The sequence below is a fragment of the Spermophilus citellus genome (genome assembly GCF_964194105.1).
Source record: "Spermophilus citellus genome assembly, chromosome: 3".
NCBI classification, from domain to species: domain Eukaryota; kingdom Metazoa; phylum Chordata; class Mammalia; order Rodentia; family Sciuridae; genus Spermophilus; species Spermophilus citellus.
Genome location: NC_138184.1, coordinates 208,700,989 through 208,713,056, shown reverse-complemented (window position 1 = coordinate 208,713,056; position 12,068 = coordinate 208,700,989). Strand labels below are relative to the sequence as shown.

Below are 12,068 nucleotides of genomic sequence, written 5' to 3'. Positions count from 1 at the left end.
AACTTAAAGTTGTAACAAGGCAGAAGCCAAATACCACTTTATGTACTTCTCAGTTGCCTGAGTCAATATCGGTCATATGAGTAGTACAAACAAAACATAATTGTTTATATATCAAATTGTGCATAGTTTAAATAAAATCAGCTGTGCAAAAACTCAAGCCAGATTAGAACGTGATTATTTACATTATTAAACAATTTAGGATTTTTCAAAGGGTAGATCCTTATAGTATATTCCATTCAGCAAATATTTTTGAGCATCTCCTCCTCTAGACAATGGGAGGTATAAAGGTTGTGAGTGTATGTGTTCATGTGCACAGATAAATAATCTTGGACTCTGCATTGAATAAAGTACATAAAACTAATCTAGTCCAGTGACAGATGCTTTGTGAGTGGTAAGCCAGTGCTTTAGGAGTTCAGAGGAGGGAGCGGATTGCTTCCTGCTGGGTGAGCTAACAAGGTATTATGTTAGAGAACCTAAGGCTGACAGGAAGTTTGTCAAGTTTAATAATTAAGGCAACACTGAAGGAGGTGGGTAAGTTGGCATCTTCAGTAGTAGAGCAAGAAGTTTTAGACAGTGAGTAATGGAGAGCCTCTGTCTTTTTTCTTTTAAATTAGTCTTATCTAGCAAAATTTGGCAGTAATGTATAATTTCAAATATTTTTAAAAAATTAGCTCTCTAGTAGTTTTTAAGACTCCTTTTACATATTAAAAATGTGTTTATAAATAAGTGAATTATGAAGTTGATTCTCTTCCAGTCTTTTTAAAAGGTAGTCAAAAACTATTTTCTGGGCTGGGGTTGTGGCTCAGGGGTAGAGTGTTTGCCTGGCACATCTGGGGCCCTGGGTTCGATCCTCAGCACCACATAAAAATAAATAAATAAAGATATTGTGTCAATCTACAACCAAAAAATAAATATTTTTTAAAAAACTATTTTCTGATGCAATTAGATGTAGTTGAATAAGGCACTTAGTTAACATATAAGTGTGTACAGTAGGATACAACGCCTCTGTTTATACTTTCTAAAATCACATTTAGGGATTTTGTGTTGATTTGGGGTCAGTCATCCTAAAAGAAGCAATATGGAATTCTCCCTTTCCTTTTCTCCTCCAGACCTTTCTCTTCCATACTTAGATAGAATGAATGTCTGTAATAAAAAGTGCTTCTTATTAATGGGCCTCTTGAATTTTTCATAAATTTGCCAAATATCTGCATAACTGCAAAAGATCTTGTCTGTCATCTCCTTTGATAGGAAAACGAAAGGTAGGCGGCACAGCTTACCTCAGAGCCTCGCGGGGAGGGTCTGCTGATGCAAGATGGAGTGCTGTATAAATACACTGAAAATGTTGATAATTAATAAGGAAATTAATTTTAGACACTTCATTAGTAGAAACCACTGTCACTTGGAAATGTACTCTTTTAATAACAAAGACAGTATAAATGAGGTTGGCTTCTATTTTCCATCCCTCAGGGAATTAACATCAGATGGTCCCCATCTCTTTTGGTCTAGGAAGTGGCACTTCATACCTCACAATGAATCGTGTTTTTAAAACACAAGGGCTGGGGACGTGGCTCAATGGTAGGGTTCAATTTCTTTTGGGGGGGGCGGGGGCAGGGAGGGGGTTCAATTTGTAATACTGCAAAAATGAGTAAATACTAATAAAACAACAGCTAGAAAAGCCAGGTGTTTTGTGAGCCGTATTAGAAACCGGAAGATTGGGAATGGACCTGGCTTAGTTACTATCTTGCTGTGTCACTGGAGAAATTTATTTCCCAATTTCTGACTGGACTGCCTGAAGCTTCCCTAGCCAAAGGCACCAACCACCACATCAACACTGTGCAGCTGTTGGGGAGTCAGGGACATACAACCAAAAGCTCCTCTGAAATAGTTTAAGAATAAGGTGGTGGGAAGCTGAACAGTATACTGATTTGCTGTAGTCTTCTCTCATTCCATTGATCAGGTAACTCCATGCCCAAGTTTAGAAGTTTAGAGTTGCAGTGGGGAGGAGGGATGTATAAGTCCAGGAAAAAATTATGTTTTTTTTTTTCCTCTGGAGTTCTGATCACTTCTTAGGTCAATTGTAGGCTAAGAACCTAGAAAAGATCATATTTGGTTTTAATCAGTTCTTTGGTGGTTATTGTGCCTCTTCTGACCATATATCTCTTTTGAGAAGCCTCAGGCCTTCTGAGTAGTCCTAACTGACTTCATCTCTCTCTCAGCTTCTGGAAGAACACAGTGTGGGTCTAGGACTACACTGAATCTTTGTTTCTAGTCCCGATAAAGAGTGTATGTCTTGCCAGGAGCAGTGGCACATGCCTGTAATTCCAGCAGCTGAGGCAAGAGGCTGAGGCAGGAAGATCGCAAGTTCAAAGCCAGCCTCTGCAAGGGTGAGGTGCTAAGCAAGTCAATGAGACCCTAAGCAACTCAGTGAGACCCTGTCTCTAAATAAAATATATAAAAGGGCTGGGGATATGGCTCAGTGGTTGAGTGCCCCTGAATTCAATCCCCAGTACCAAAAAAAAAAAAAAGAGTGTATGTCTTAAAATGAAAAACAAAACAGTAGATTTTTATTCCATAATGAATTTGTGATAGAAAATTTATAACAACAAATGAAGTAAGTTGTGTTTTGACAATGTATTTGTGTTTTCAGAGCAAGGTTTTTCTCTCATTGCTCTGACCCAAACATGAAGAAAAGTTTAAAATAGTCCTTGAAAACATCAATCCATGTCATTAATTGGAAGCATTTCTTTGATCCGAACTTGGGATCTAGTTAGATTTAGCCTAGTTAGATTTAGCCCTCTCAAGACTTAATGTTAAGAGCACAATTTTAGAAATGTGAAATTATTTTGAATGTTTTTCTTTTGCCATACTTTTTAGGTGCCAGATAAAGCTTGCTGTGCTGAATTGAATCAAATTGCAGCATGCCCAGTAAAAAATAATAGTCCCTGGCTTGAGAGCTAGAATTTAATTCATTTGAAAACCAGAATGATTCTGGCCCAGTTTTAAAGTATGAAAACTCTCCAAACCACCTTGGCTAGAACCTAGTATTATAGAACCAGACCATAAAACATGAGGGCTGGGGACTCTCCATAGTGGTGGGAACCTGCTGTTATTTCTCAGCAAATCAAGCCTATGGTGAATACTAGCATCCAAACTGTGTGGTCTAGTTCAGGCTGCAACATCAGCATGAATAGTGAAGACCAAGTTCAGGAAAGAGGAGGAGACCACAAAGACAAAGCAGAGAGGAAAGGGTTGCTTGGGTAGCCACAAGGGCACACTTCAGACATTCAAAGAAAATTGCTTCTTTTTTTTGGTGGTCCTCTATGTATCTTCCCCACAAACAGACAAGGGGGGTATAGGGAGGTAGAGAGCTTTCACTCAAAAAGGGGAAAAATTGATATAAGTAATCATTAGTATTTTCTGAGACTGCTAAATGTTTTTCCGGGGATGCACCCTAGCTTAAATGCATTTAACCAAAACATTTTCCTCAGTTCCAGAACTTTTAATGATGCTGTGTAATCCAAAAGGCTGTTTACTGTATATGGCCCATTGGCCCACTGTCCAAAATCCCATAGGAACAGGCCAGGGATGCTCAGGAAGTACTTGTTTTCCATTCTGTTTTCACAGTGTTACTCATTTTCTTCCATTTATAGCATATCTAAAATTCTTCCTTCTTTTTAGGTAACAGTATGACGAAATACATTGAGAAGCTAGAAGAGATCAAAAAAAGTGAGTAACACTATTGATGGCTTGGAAAAATGGAGCTCCATAATGTTCTGTAAGCTGGTTATCAGCTAACCACCATACTCTACAGCTGACATGTGTGGAGAGCTGTGGGAGTCAGGTGAGCCTGGCAGCTGCCTAGAAGTATGTGGGAATCACTGGGTACCCTCCTGGCCAGCTGCTAAGATGGTGGCCTGTGAATCTCAGTTCTGCCCAACTTCCATCCTTTAGGGGATATCATCATTGGAATGCAGAGTGGGGTCTGGTGGAGTGAGCTCTGCTTAAGTGGTTCATACCCGAGTTTCTAGGTGCATTGTGCTGCAGCCTTCGTGGCTTTTTACAAAGTACTTAATCTTTTTGCTCCTCTTATTTGGTCTGTACCTGAGACAGGATAATAATCTCTCTCTTCATAACATTCTTATGAGTATAAATTAAAGAGTATTCATGGAAGACTTAAAGGTGTGAGAAAGAGCGAGCTTATTCACAGTGTTCGGCATTATCCATTCACTGCTGTCTGTTTTCTCTTAATTAAAAATCATATTTCATGCACATCCTTTTTTAAAAACTAATCTACTGCAAAGATATCTTACTAAGTCACAGAGTGTATTGCCCTTGCACAAAATCATGATTTTTCAATCTGTGTTTAAAACTGATGTAAAATATACATGCCTTGGCCAGAATTAAAGAACTAGAAACATCTGTTTCCTAAGATGGATCTGCTTGTGTCTTAAGTAGGAGAACCCAGTGCTAGGAGTATTTAGCTAATGGTAGTGAAGTGTCCTATGGTCACATTCCAGCGTTTGACTCTGGTAAAATATATCTTCTTGGAAAAGAAAATTACAAATCTAGAATGCATGAGAATTTTTTTTTTATACAACAGACCTTTTAATTTAAAATGATAATGTTCCTTTTGAATTGTTGCAGTGCAGGGAAACCCTGAACTATAGATGTGGACTTGGGAGCAGCTTTGTACTGACTGCCTTTATGTACCATGTTCAGTTAGAAGAGATTGTGCTATAAACACTTTTTAAAAATGTGTAATATTCCAGGATCCTCCCCTTTTCTTTTTATACATTTTGTGTTATTATTTAAGTATATACATATGTGTCCATAGAAAACATATATGAAATATATTGAATTTCCCAACCATGAAAAAAATCTTGTTTACTTACCTACTTTTCATTGTTGTCATCCTCAATTCAGCCAGAGCAGGCGACATCCAGCCAGCCTGCTTCTATTGGGGTTTGTGGTCTCTTTTGACTCCCTTTCCATTTGTAGCTGAGTGTAAGCTCACATGTCCTCACCAGAAATTGTCCCATAAAAATGTCCCATTCTACTCAAATTGGTAGAACCTTGCTTAAAACATTTCTTTAGAGTACAGTGTGATATCTTGAATATCTAAACCCTTAGTGTAGGTTCTCCAAAAAGAAATACTCTTACAATAGCATCCTTGAAAATGTTCACTCACCTTCCTCCCTTAGAAGTTGGGGGCTTCCTTTTAATAGGGCCAGAGTTTCCACTTAACTTGATCACTTGCTTTGTGCTCATTTCGACAGAATTGCCTTAGTTCTGGTTTGGTATCTACATTTTGGAAGCTATTTCCTTCTCTCCTCCCTTGTTCTGTTGTAAGGGTTCTTTGGTGGAGAGGGAGGTAGTTGCAAGATACTCTAGCTAGACCCATCACTGCCCACATTACCTCAGATGCCACGTCTGTCTGTGAAATCAGACCTTGTCCTGGTACTTCCTTTGATTTGTCTTCCACTGTGAGCCCAACTTCCCTTTTATTTGCTAATAACACATTTTAACAGATGCCTGCAAATGCAGAAATCCTTTGTAATCTGAACATTCTTTCAACTCTACCTGGGGAAAACAGACACTGTGACTATTGACTGTTTACAAAGCCTATTCTTGGTGCTTGGTAGTTAAATGACACTAGTTGGACCCAATATGAAACATCCTAGATAGTCAGGTCTCTGTCCTTCCAGTAACTCGAGAGAGGCAGACTCAGATCCTAGGCTCACGGGAGAAGCAAACCTTGATAGCACATCTGAGCTGGAATTTTCTAGTCTCCTACCAGCATCTGAGAGAAGCCTCAGTAGCAGAAGCTCCATTCTTAAAGCTGTTTGCTTTTGCGAGGAAGGTTGACAGAGCCTTCCAAGCCATCCTTTTGATAGAGTTTAAAACTTACTATAAGACGTCTAATTTGATCTTTTATCTCAAAGTAATAATGTCAGAAAGTTCTACTGATGGCTCTTCTTCTAAACCAGAACCAGGTACGTGGCATTCAGGCTCCAGGGTGCAGTGCAGGGGGCTTTGTACAGAGGACGATAGGAATGCCAGTCCTTAGGATGCAGCAAAGCCTGGTGTTTGTCTAATGTAATCTCTGTTTAGTTAAATGGGATTTTAATATTTAATGCTTTATGCTTAAAAGTCTTTGAAACTATGTAACCATACTAAAAGAATTTCAGTGGATAAATGTACAAATGCCTTGAAAGTTATCGACTTTTTCCATGACTGAGTTATTGCTGTTTTGATTTACGGAGGTGTCTTTTGGTGTGAAGTTGGTGGCAATGGAGGGGAATGCTGTAGTTACTCACTTCACTTTTTGAAGCTTCTGCTCAGCCTGTTCAGATGTTCATCCTGGCAGATTTTGGAAGCTCTGTTGAGCCTTATTACCTTACTATATGCTGAAGAAATTGCTCTAAGAATTTTCTATAAGTGATAGTTTATTTGCCAAATTTTTCTCCTCAAGACATTTTGGAACAGAAGTTTTAATTCCCTGCAAGAAATAGTCTTGAAATATTTACAGAAGACTAGTTTTTAAGGTAGTGTCATCTCCTGACTCTGAATATCAAGGTATTTGTTCAACCAAGCTTACATTATCCGCCAAAGTAACCATCCGGTCTATGCTGGTTTTTTTGAGAATTCGTGGAACTGATTAGCAACACCAAGTAAATAATCTTAAATACCTTTAATCCTTTCCCTTGTTGCTAGGAGTCTTGGTTTATGAGACATTTATGCTGTGAAGGCCATAGCAATTATCCAGCTAACCTTCAGTAATTCTGAAATAATGAGGCAGTATTTAAGGAGTCTTGGACACAAACACAAAAAGCTAGAAGAGGAGGGAAGGATAAGGGTGGGCAGGGTTCAACACTGAAAAATGCTTCAGAATTGACAGTCATCTTCAGAAGTTTAAGGAAACTAACTTCTAACAGATATCTACAGGTTAGATACTTGATAAAGTGACATTGGCTCAGTTTTTAGTTAACTGTTTAATGTGATATGAAAACTATTAACACAAGTATAAAGTACCCCCCCATTTGAGTTATAATAAACACTGTAAAGATAGCACTGAATAAATGTCAGTGTTTTAGGTTGGCTTTTACTTTTTTGTTTAATTGAGATAAAAACACAAAATATATAATTTGCCATCTGAACATTTTAAGTATACAGTTTAATAGTGTTAAGTATATTCTCATTGTTATGGAACAGATCTTCAGAACTTTTTTGTCTTACAAAACTCATTTTTTAAGAGAAACTGATATTATCAGAACCAATCACAACTTCATGCCCAGGGTGCATTCGTGCAGGCACACACGTTGTCCCAATGTCTCTAGCATAGTTTCAACCACAGGAAAAGGATTGCTCTCTTTTGAAGCCACAGTCAGAATAGTAGGGTATAAACATTGTATTAGCCATTTGGCCTGGGGTAAATCAGCTTCTCTGGATCTCTGTCCTTCTTTGTAAAATGTAGACATTTATTCCCTGTTTGTCCTGAAAAGGATTTGAGGCAGCTTACAAAAGTGCATGCCATATAACATGACCACAGTAGAGACAGCTTAGTAAAAGGAAAATGGCAGACTGTGCTCTTGATGACCAAAACCAAGGAGGAAATGAAGAGATGGTAGCATTACATGCCTGCCTGGTTCTGAGCATATCATGAAGATCAAATGAAATAATACATGTAAAAGCATATAAATGACTAGAAAGATATAACATATGACTTGATGACTAGAAAGTCTTAATCTCTAAGAAAGCAAAATAGACCCAGATAAACATGTCTTATTCTGCTTTTCAGATTATAGATACAAAAAAGATGAGCTTTTCAAGAGACTAAAAGTTACCACTTTTGCCCAGCTGGTAAGTTTAATGATCTTTCTATTGGAGTTAAAACCAACTTGTGCTGCTTTATGTGAACATTTCTAAATTCAGCTCAAGGGGTTGTGCAGAAGAATTGTTTCTGATTCTTCAAATTTCACCTGTGGGAGGATTAATTGGTATGCGGTCTGAATGTTTACATAAAGATGGTGTGAAATTTTTCTTTTCTTCAGTAAGAATTCTGTAAAGTAAGTAAATGTGCATTCTGCTTTAAATTCTTAAAATTTATGGCTTAGGTTTTATTTTACCTTCTACGTTTAACTCAATATTTAGAATCTAGAATTCCAGATTCAGAATTTTTTTGAATATTGTCCCCTTTGGAACCCAAGTGATTTTCCTTCTTCTATGACTGAGGTCTTTTCAGTTCCATTGTAATTTATGTTGTTACTTTGGGCAAGTCATTTTCTTCTTTCATTTTTAAATGTATGGATAAGCTACCTCTCTAGCCCCCAAACAAGAGTTACATTGGCATAACTCAAGTTGGATTTTGGGCCTTATGAGCTACGTTATGAGAAAAGCATGAAAAATGAATACTGTATTTAGGTATAAAGTACTGTAACTTATTATATAATAAGTATATTCATAATTACATTTATTTCCTCATTACATGAGCATTGTCAATACTGTATACGTTTTTGTAGGTTAGTATTGCATTTTTAAGAAATACTGTGTCATGTTGAGACCACAATATGTTGAGAACAGATGTAGTTTTAAGCTCTTATTCATGTTTCTTGTCCTAAGTTATCCTTTTGGTCTTTTAAGTTTGTCATGTAATATTTTACATGAATCTCTTCTTCTGGAATGATCATCTGCAATATAATTACCACCCTGAAAGTAGAAAAGCCTGAGACTTAGTCTATAGTTCAAGACACTGACAGCTGCTTAAAACAAGAGATCTTTGATCTTTGATGTTTCCTGGTCTTTTGTAAAAGACAGAATTGTCTCTGCTTAAACAAATATACACACATTTACACATTTTGTTCTTTTTCTCTCAGGTCATCCAAGTTGCTTCTCTATCTGATCAAACATTGGAAGTGACAACTGAGGAGATCCAAAGGCTAGAAGGTAATGAGAATCCAGGACGTGGGGAAAATAGAAGATTGACCACATTATTGTACTCATTCTACATTTGCTGGTGTGTTTATAAGGACTCAGGACTTTGATATAACTATTTTAATCCTATTGTTACTCCTAGAAATGCTGCCTGGTGCTTAAATTGTTAATTCTTATTTCTTTAAAAAAAGCCATCTGGTTTTCTGGGTCTAACACATCTGTAGAGCATGTCTAACACATCTAACATTGTAGATTTGTTTCATATACTATTTACTTTTTTTCAAAATATTTTTAGTGCTTTCTCTATATATACAGGTCTCAGAATTCAGGGCTATGAGACACGGAGTCGAACCAAACAATTCTGTTTATGTGGAATTTGTAGTCACATGTGCACACATGCATACCAGTACGTGCGTTGGGTGAAGAGAATAAACAGTACAATAGAATTACTAATGCTGCAGGATCTAATAATGGAAAAATGAAAGGCAACCAACATTTGTTGAGTATATGTTGCTAGATACTTCATGTTACTTTTCTTAATCTTCTCAAGAACTCTGGAAGGAGCATACACTTTATAGATAAGAAGACCAAGTCTTAGAAGTTAAATCTCTTGCTCAGGGTGATACAGCTAGCAAGGAATGGACCTGGGACACTAATCCAAGTGTCTCCTATGTAACCAGTGTCTTCTCACTACCTCATGAAAGGATTCTGGAAAATTTCTTGAGAAAGATGCAGGTTACTAGGGGAGATACAAGGAAGGAAAAGTTCTTTCCACTTGGAAGACTGAAGTAGGATTCTTCAAGGCATTCCACAGGGGCCTTGTGGGAGTGCAAGGTTAAGATAAGAATTTTACAAGTTGAGGAACAGCCTGAGAAAGGCATAGAGAGGAAAGGACACCAGGCATGTTTAGGGAATCAATTCATCCAGTCTGACTGCAGACTAAAGGAGGAGTAGGCACTGAATAGGAGATAAGGCTAGAAAGATAAGCAGGCTCCAGATTTCCTTTCTTAAATACGGAGTGGAAAATAAAACCTCTGTAGTTGTACGCTCATGAAAAGAATACATAGACTTCAGGTCTTGATTTTATCCTGAAGTACCCCGCAATCAATGTGTGGCTGTTTACTGAAGGAGAATGTGTTTGTTAAGGTTGATGTAGGTCAGGAATTTGACTTCTGAATTCAAGACAAGTTTCTCAGGAAGTCTGAACACTGGTTTTGTGCAACTCAACTGTCATTTCCCTGGGCTGGTTTTTGTTAGAGAGAATAAAGAGAATCTGAAAACGACAGGAATTTATCTTTGACAGATGCCTCTCACACGGCAGAGAAATAAGGGCTCTTTGTAACAGAGATAATTGAGTCTCCTCATACAAGTACTCCCAATTTTAACTGGGTTATATAAGAACCTAGATTTGGTCCTTTAATTCATTGTTGAGATTGCAGCACCAGAACATATGGGCACATGCAATTTTCTCTTCTGAGATAAATTTGCGCAGCAAAATAGGCTCTTGTAAAGTAGGACACCATAATGTGTGAGTAATATTAGTGTTTTTCTAGTGCTCTACACAGATAATAACTCACTCAGGAGTGCCTGTAGAACAGATCCTATCTGAATGTGTACTGGTCATCTTTGAAGAATTCTGAAATCTCCTTTTACAATGTTTATTGCTTTTTTTCTAACTTAAAAGTATTTTCCTAGTAAATTATAAAACTAAAAAATATATATAAAGAAGAAAAAATAAACAATAATCATTGCTAACATTTTGGTCCATTTCCTCCTGCATCTTATACCTCACCCCAATCAAATCCATATTCTTTGTGTATAGTTTTGTATTATACTGCTTTTAATTAACATTTTTCAATGCATACTTTCCTATGTTGTTAAATAGACTTCAAAAGAATGATTGGAAAGGTTGTGTTGTCGTAGGTTTATCCTAGGGATATACCATAATTTAATTATCCTCCTATTGTTGGGCATTGCATTCTTTTCTGATTTTTCACTTTAATAAAATGCTGCTGCAGTATATATACATAAATGCTGGGCTGGGGATGTGGCTCAAGCGGTGGCACGCTCGCCTGGCATGCGTGCGGCCCGGGTTCGATCCTCAGCACCACATACAAAAACAAAGATGTTGTGTCTGCCCAAAAAAAAAAAAACTAAAAAATAAATATTAAAAAAAAAATAAAAAAATAAATGCTATGACTCTCCTTATTCTCTGAAGATAATTTGCTGCAGATGGTTAAAGGGTAGAACCATTATGACTCCTTGCTGACTGCCACTTTCCAGCATGGCTGTACCTAGATGCACCCCATTGGGAGTAATGGGAAGACTTGATTCTCCCATCCTATCCAGTGCTGAATAGTTATCATTTTTAAATATATTTGCCAATTCAATGGATGAAAAATGGTATCTAGTAGTTTTATTTTTTACTTCTTTGATAATGACTTTGAGGGGTGTATGTGTATATGCATGAGCACATTTATTTATTGGTTAGTTATACATACTTCTTTTTTTAAGCTCTGAGCTTTTTTAATAGGATACTCTTTGTTTTTTCTTATTGATTTGTAAGAGCTCTGAATAATTGATATCTTTATATAATGGAAATAAATACAACCTTGAAAATAAATGAGAAAAATCTTTACTTGATTATTTGGAACAATTTCCAAGGTATATTATTAAGTGAAAATAAAACAACACCAAAATAAAAACCCAAAGTATAGAACAGTATGAATGAAATTATCCTGGCTATGTATAAGGGAGAAGAAGTAAAATACATACACAGGTTTGTAGTTGTTTTATTTCTGGAAGGAGGGTCTGGGAGGGCTTTCTATCCATAGCAACAGTTTCATCTGGCTTGCAGTTTCACCCTGTGCACATGATTTTTATTCAATTAAAGAGCTAATTTTTAAAAACTATAAATTAAGCATATACATCTTTGTTACAAATACTTTTCCTAATTTGTTATTCACCTTTTAATTTTCTTTGTATTGGTTTTTGAAATATATGAAATTTGCATTTTTATATAATCAAACCTATTAGCCTTTATTTTTGTGTTTTCTTTTATTGCTTTAGACTAATAATCTCCAAAATAAGATAAAGTGTTTGCCTGTATCTTCTTCTATTGGGGTGTTTGTGTGTGT

The 12,068-nt window shown here is 36.8% G+C and overlaps 1 protein-coding gene across 3 annotated transcripts in view; it reads left to right on the top strand.

Moving 5' to 3' along the window:
- CEP41 (centrosomal protein 41) overlaps positions 1-12,068 on the top strand; it is a 41,514-nt gene that overhangs the window by 20,750 nt on the left and 8,696 nt on the right. For all 3 annotated transcript variants that reach the window (XM_081286497.1, XM_081286499.1, XM_081286498.1), the window contains 3 exons: positions 3,679-3,726; positions 7,799-7,860; positions 8,874-8,943. In XM_081286497.1, coding sequence (XP_081142623.1) covers positions 3,679-3,726; positions 7,799-7,860; positions 8,874-8,943 — 180 coding nt within the window. The remainder of the gene's footprint in view (positions 1-3,678; positions 3,727-7,798; positions 7,861-8,873; positions 8,944-12,068) is intronic.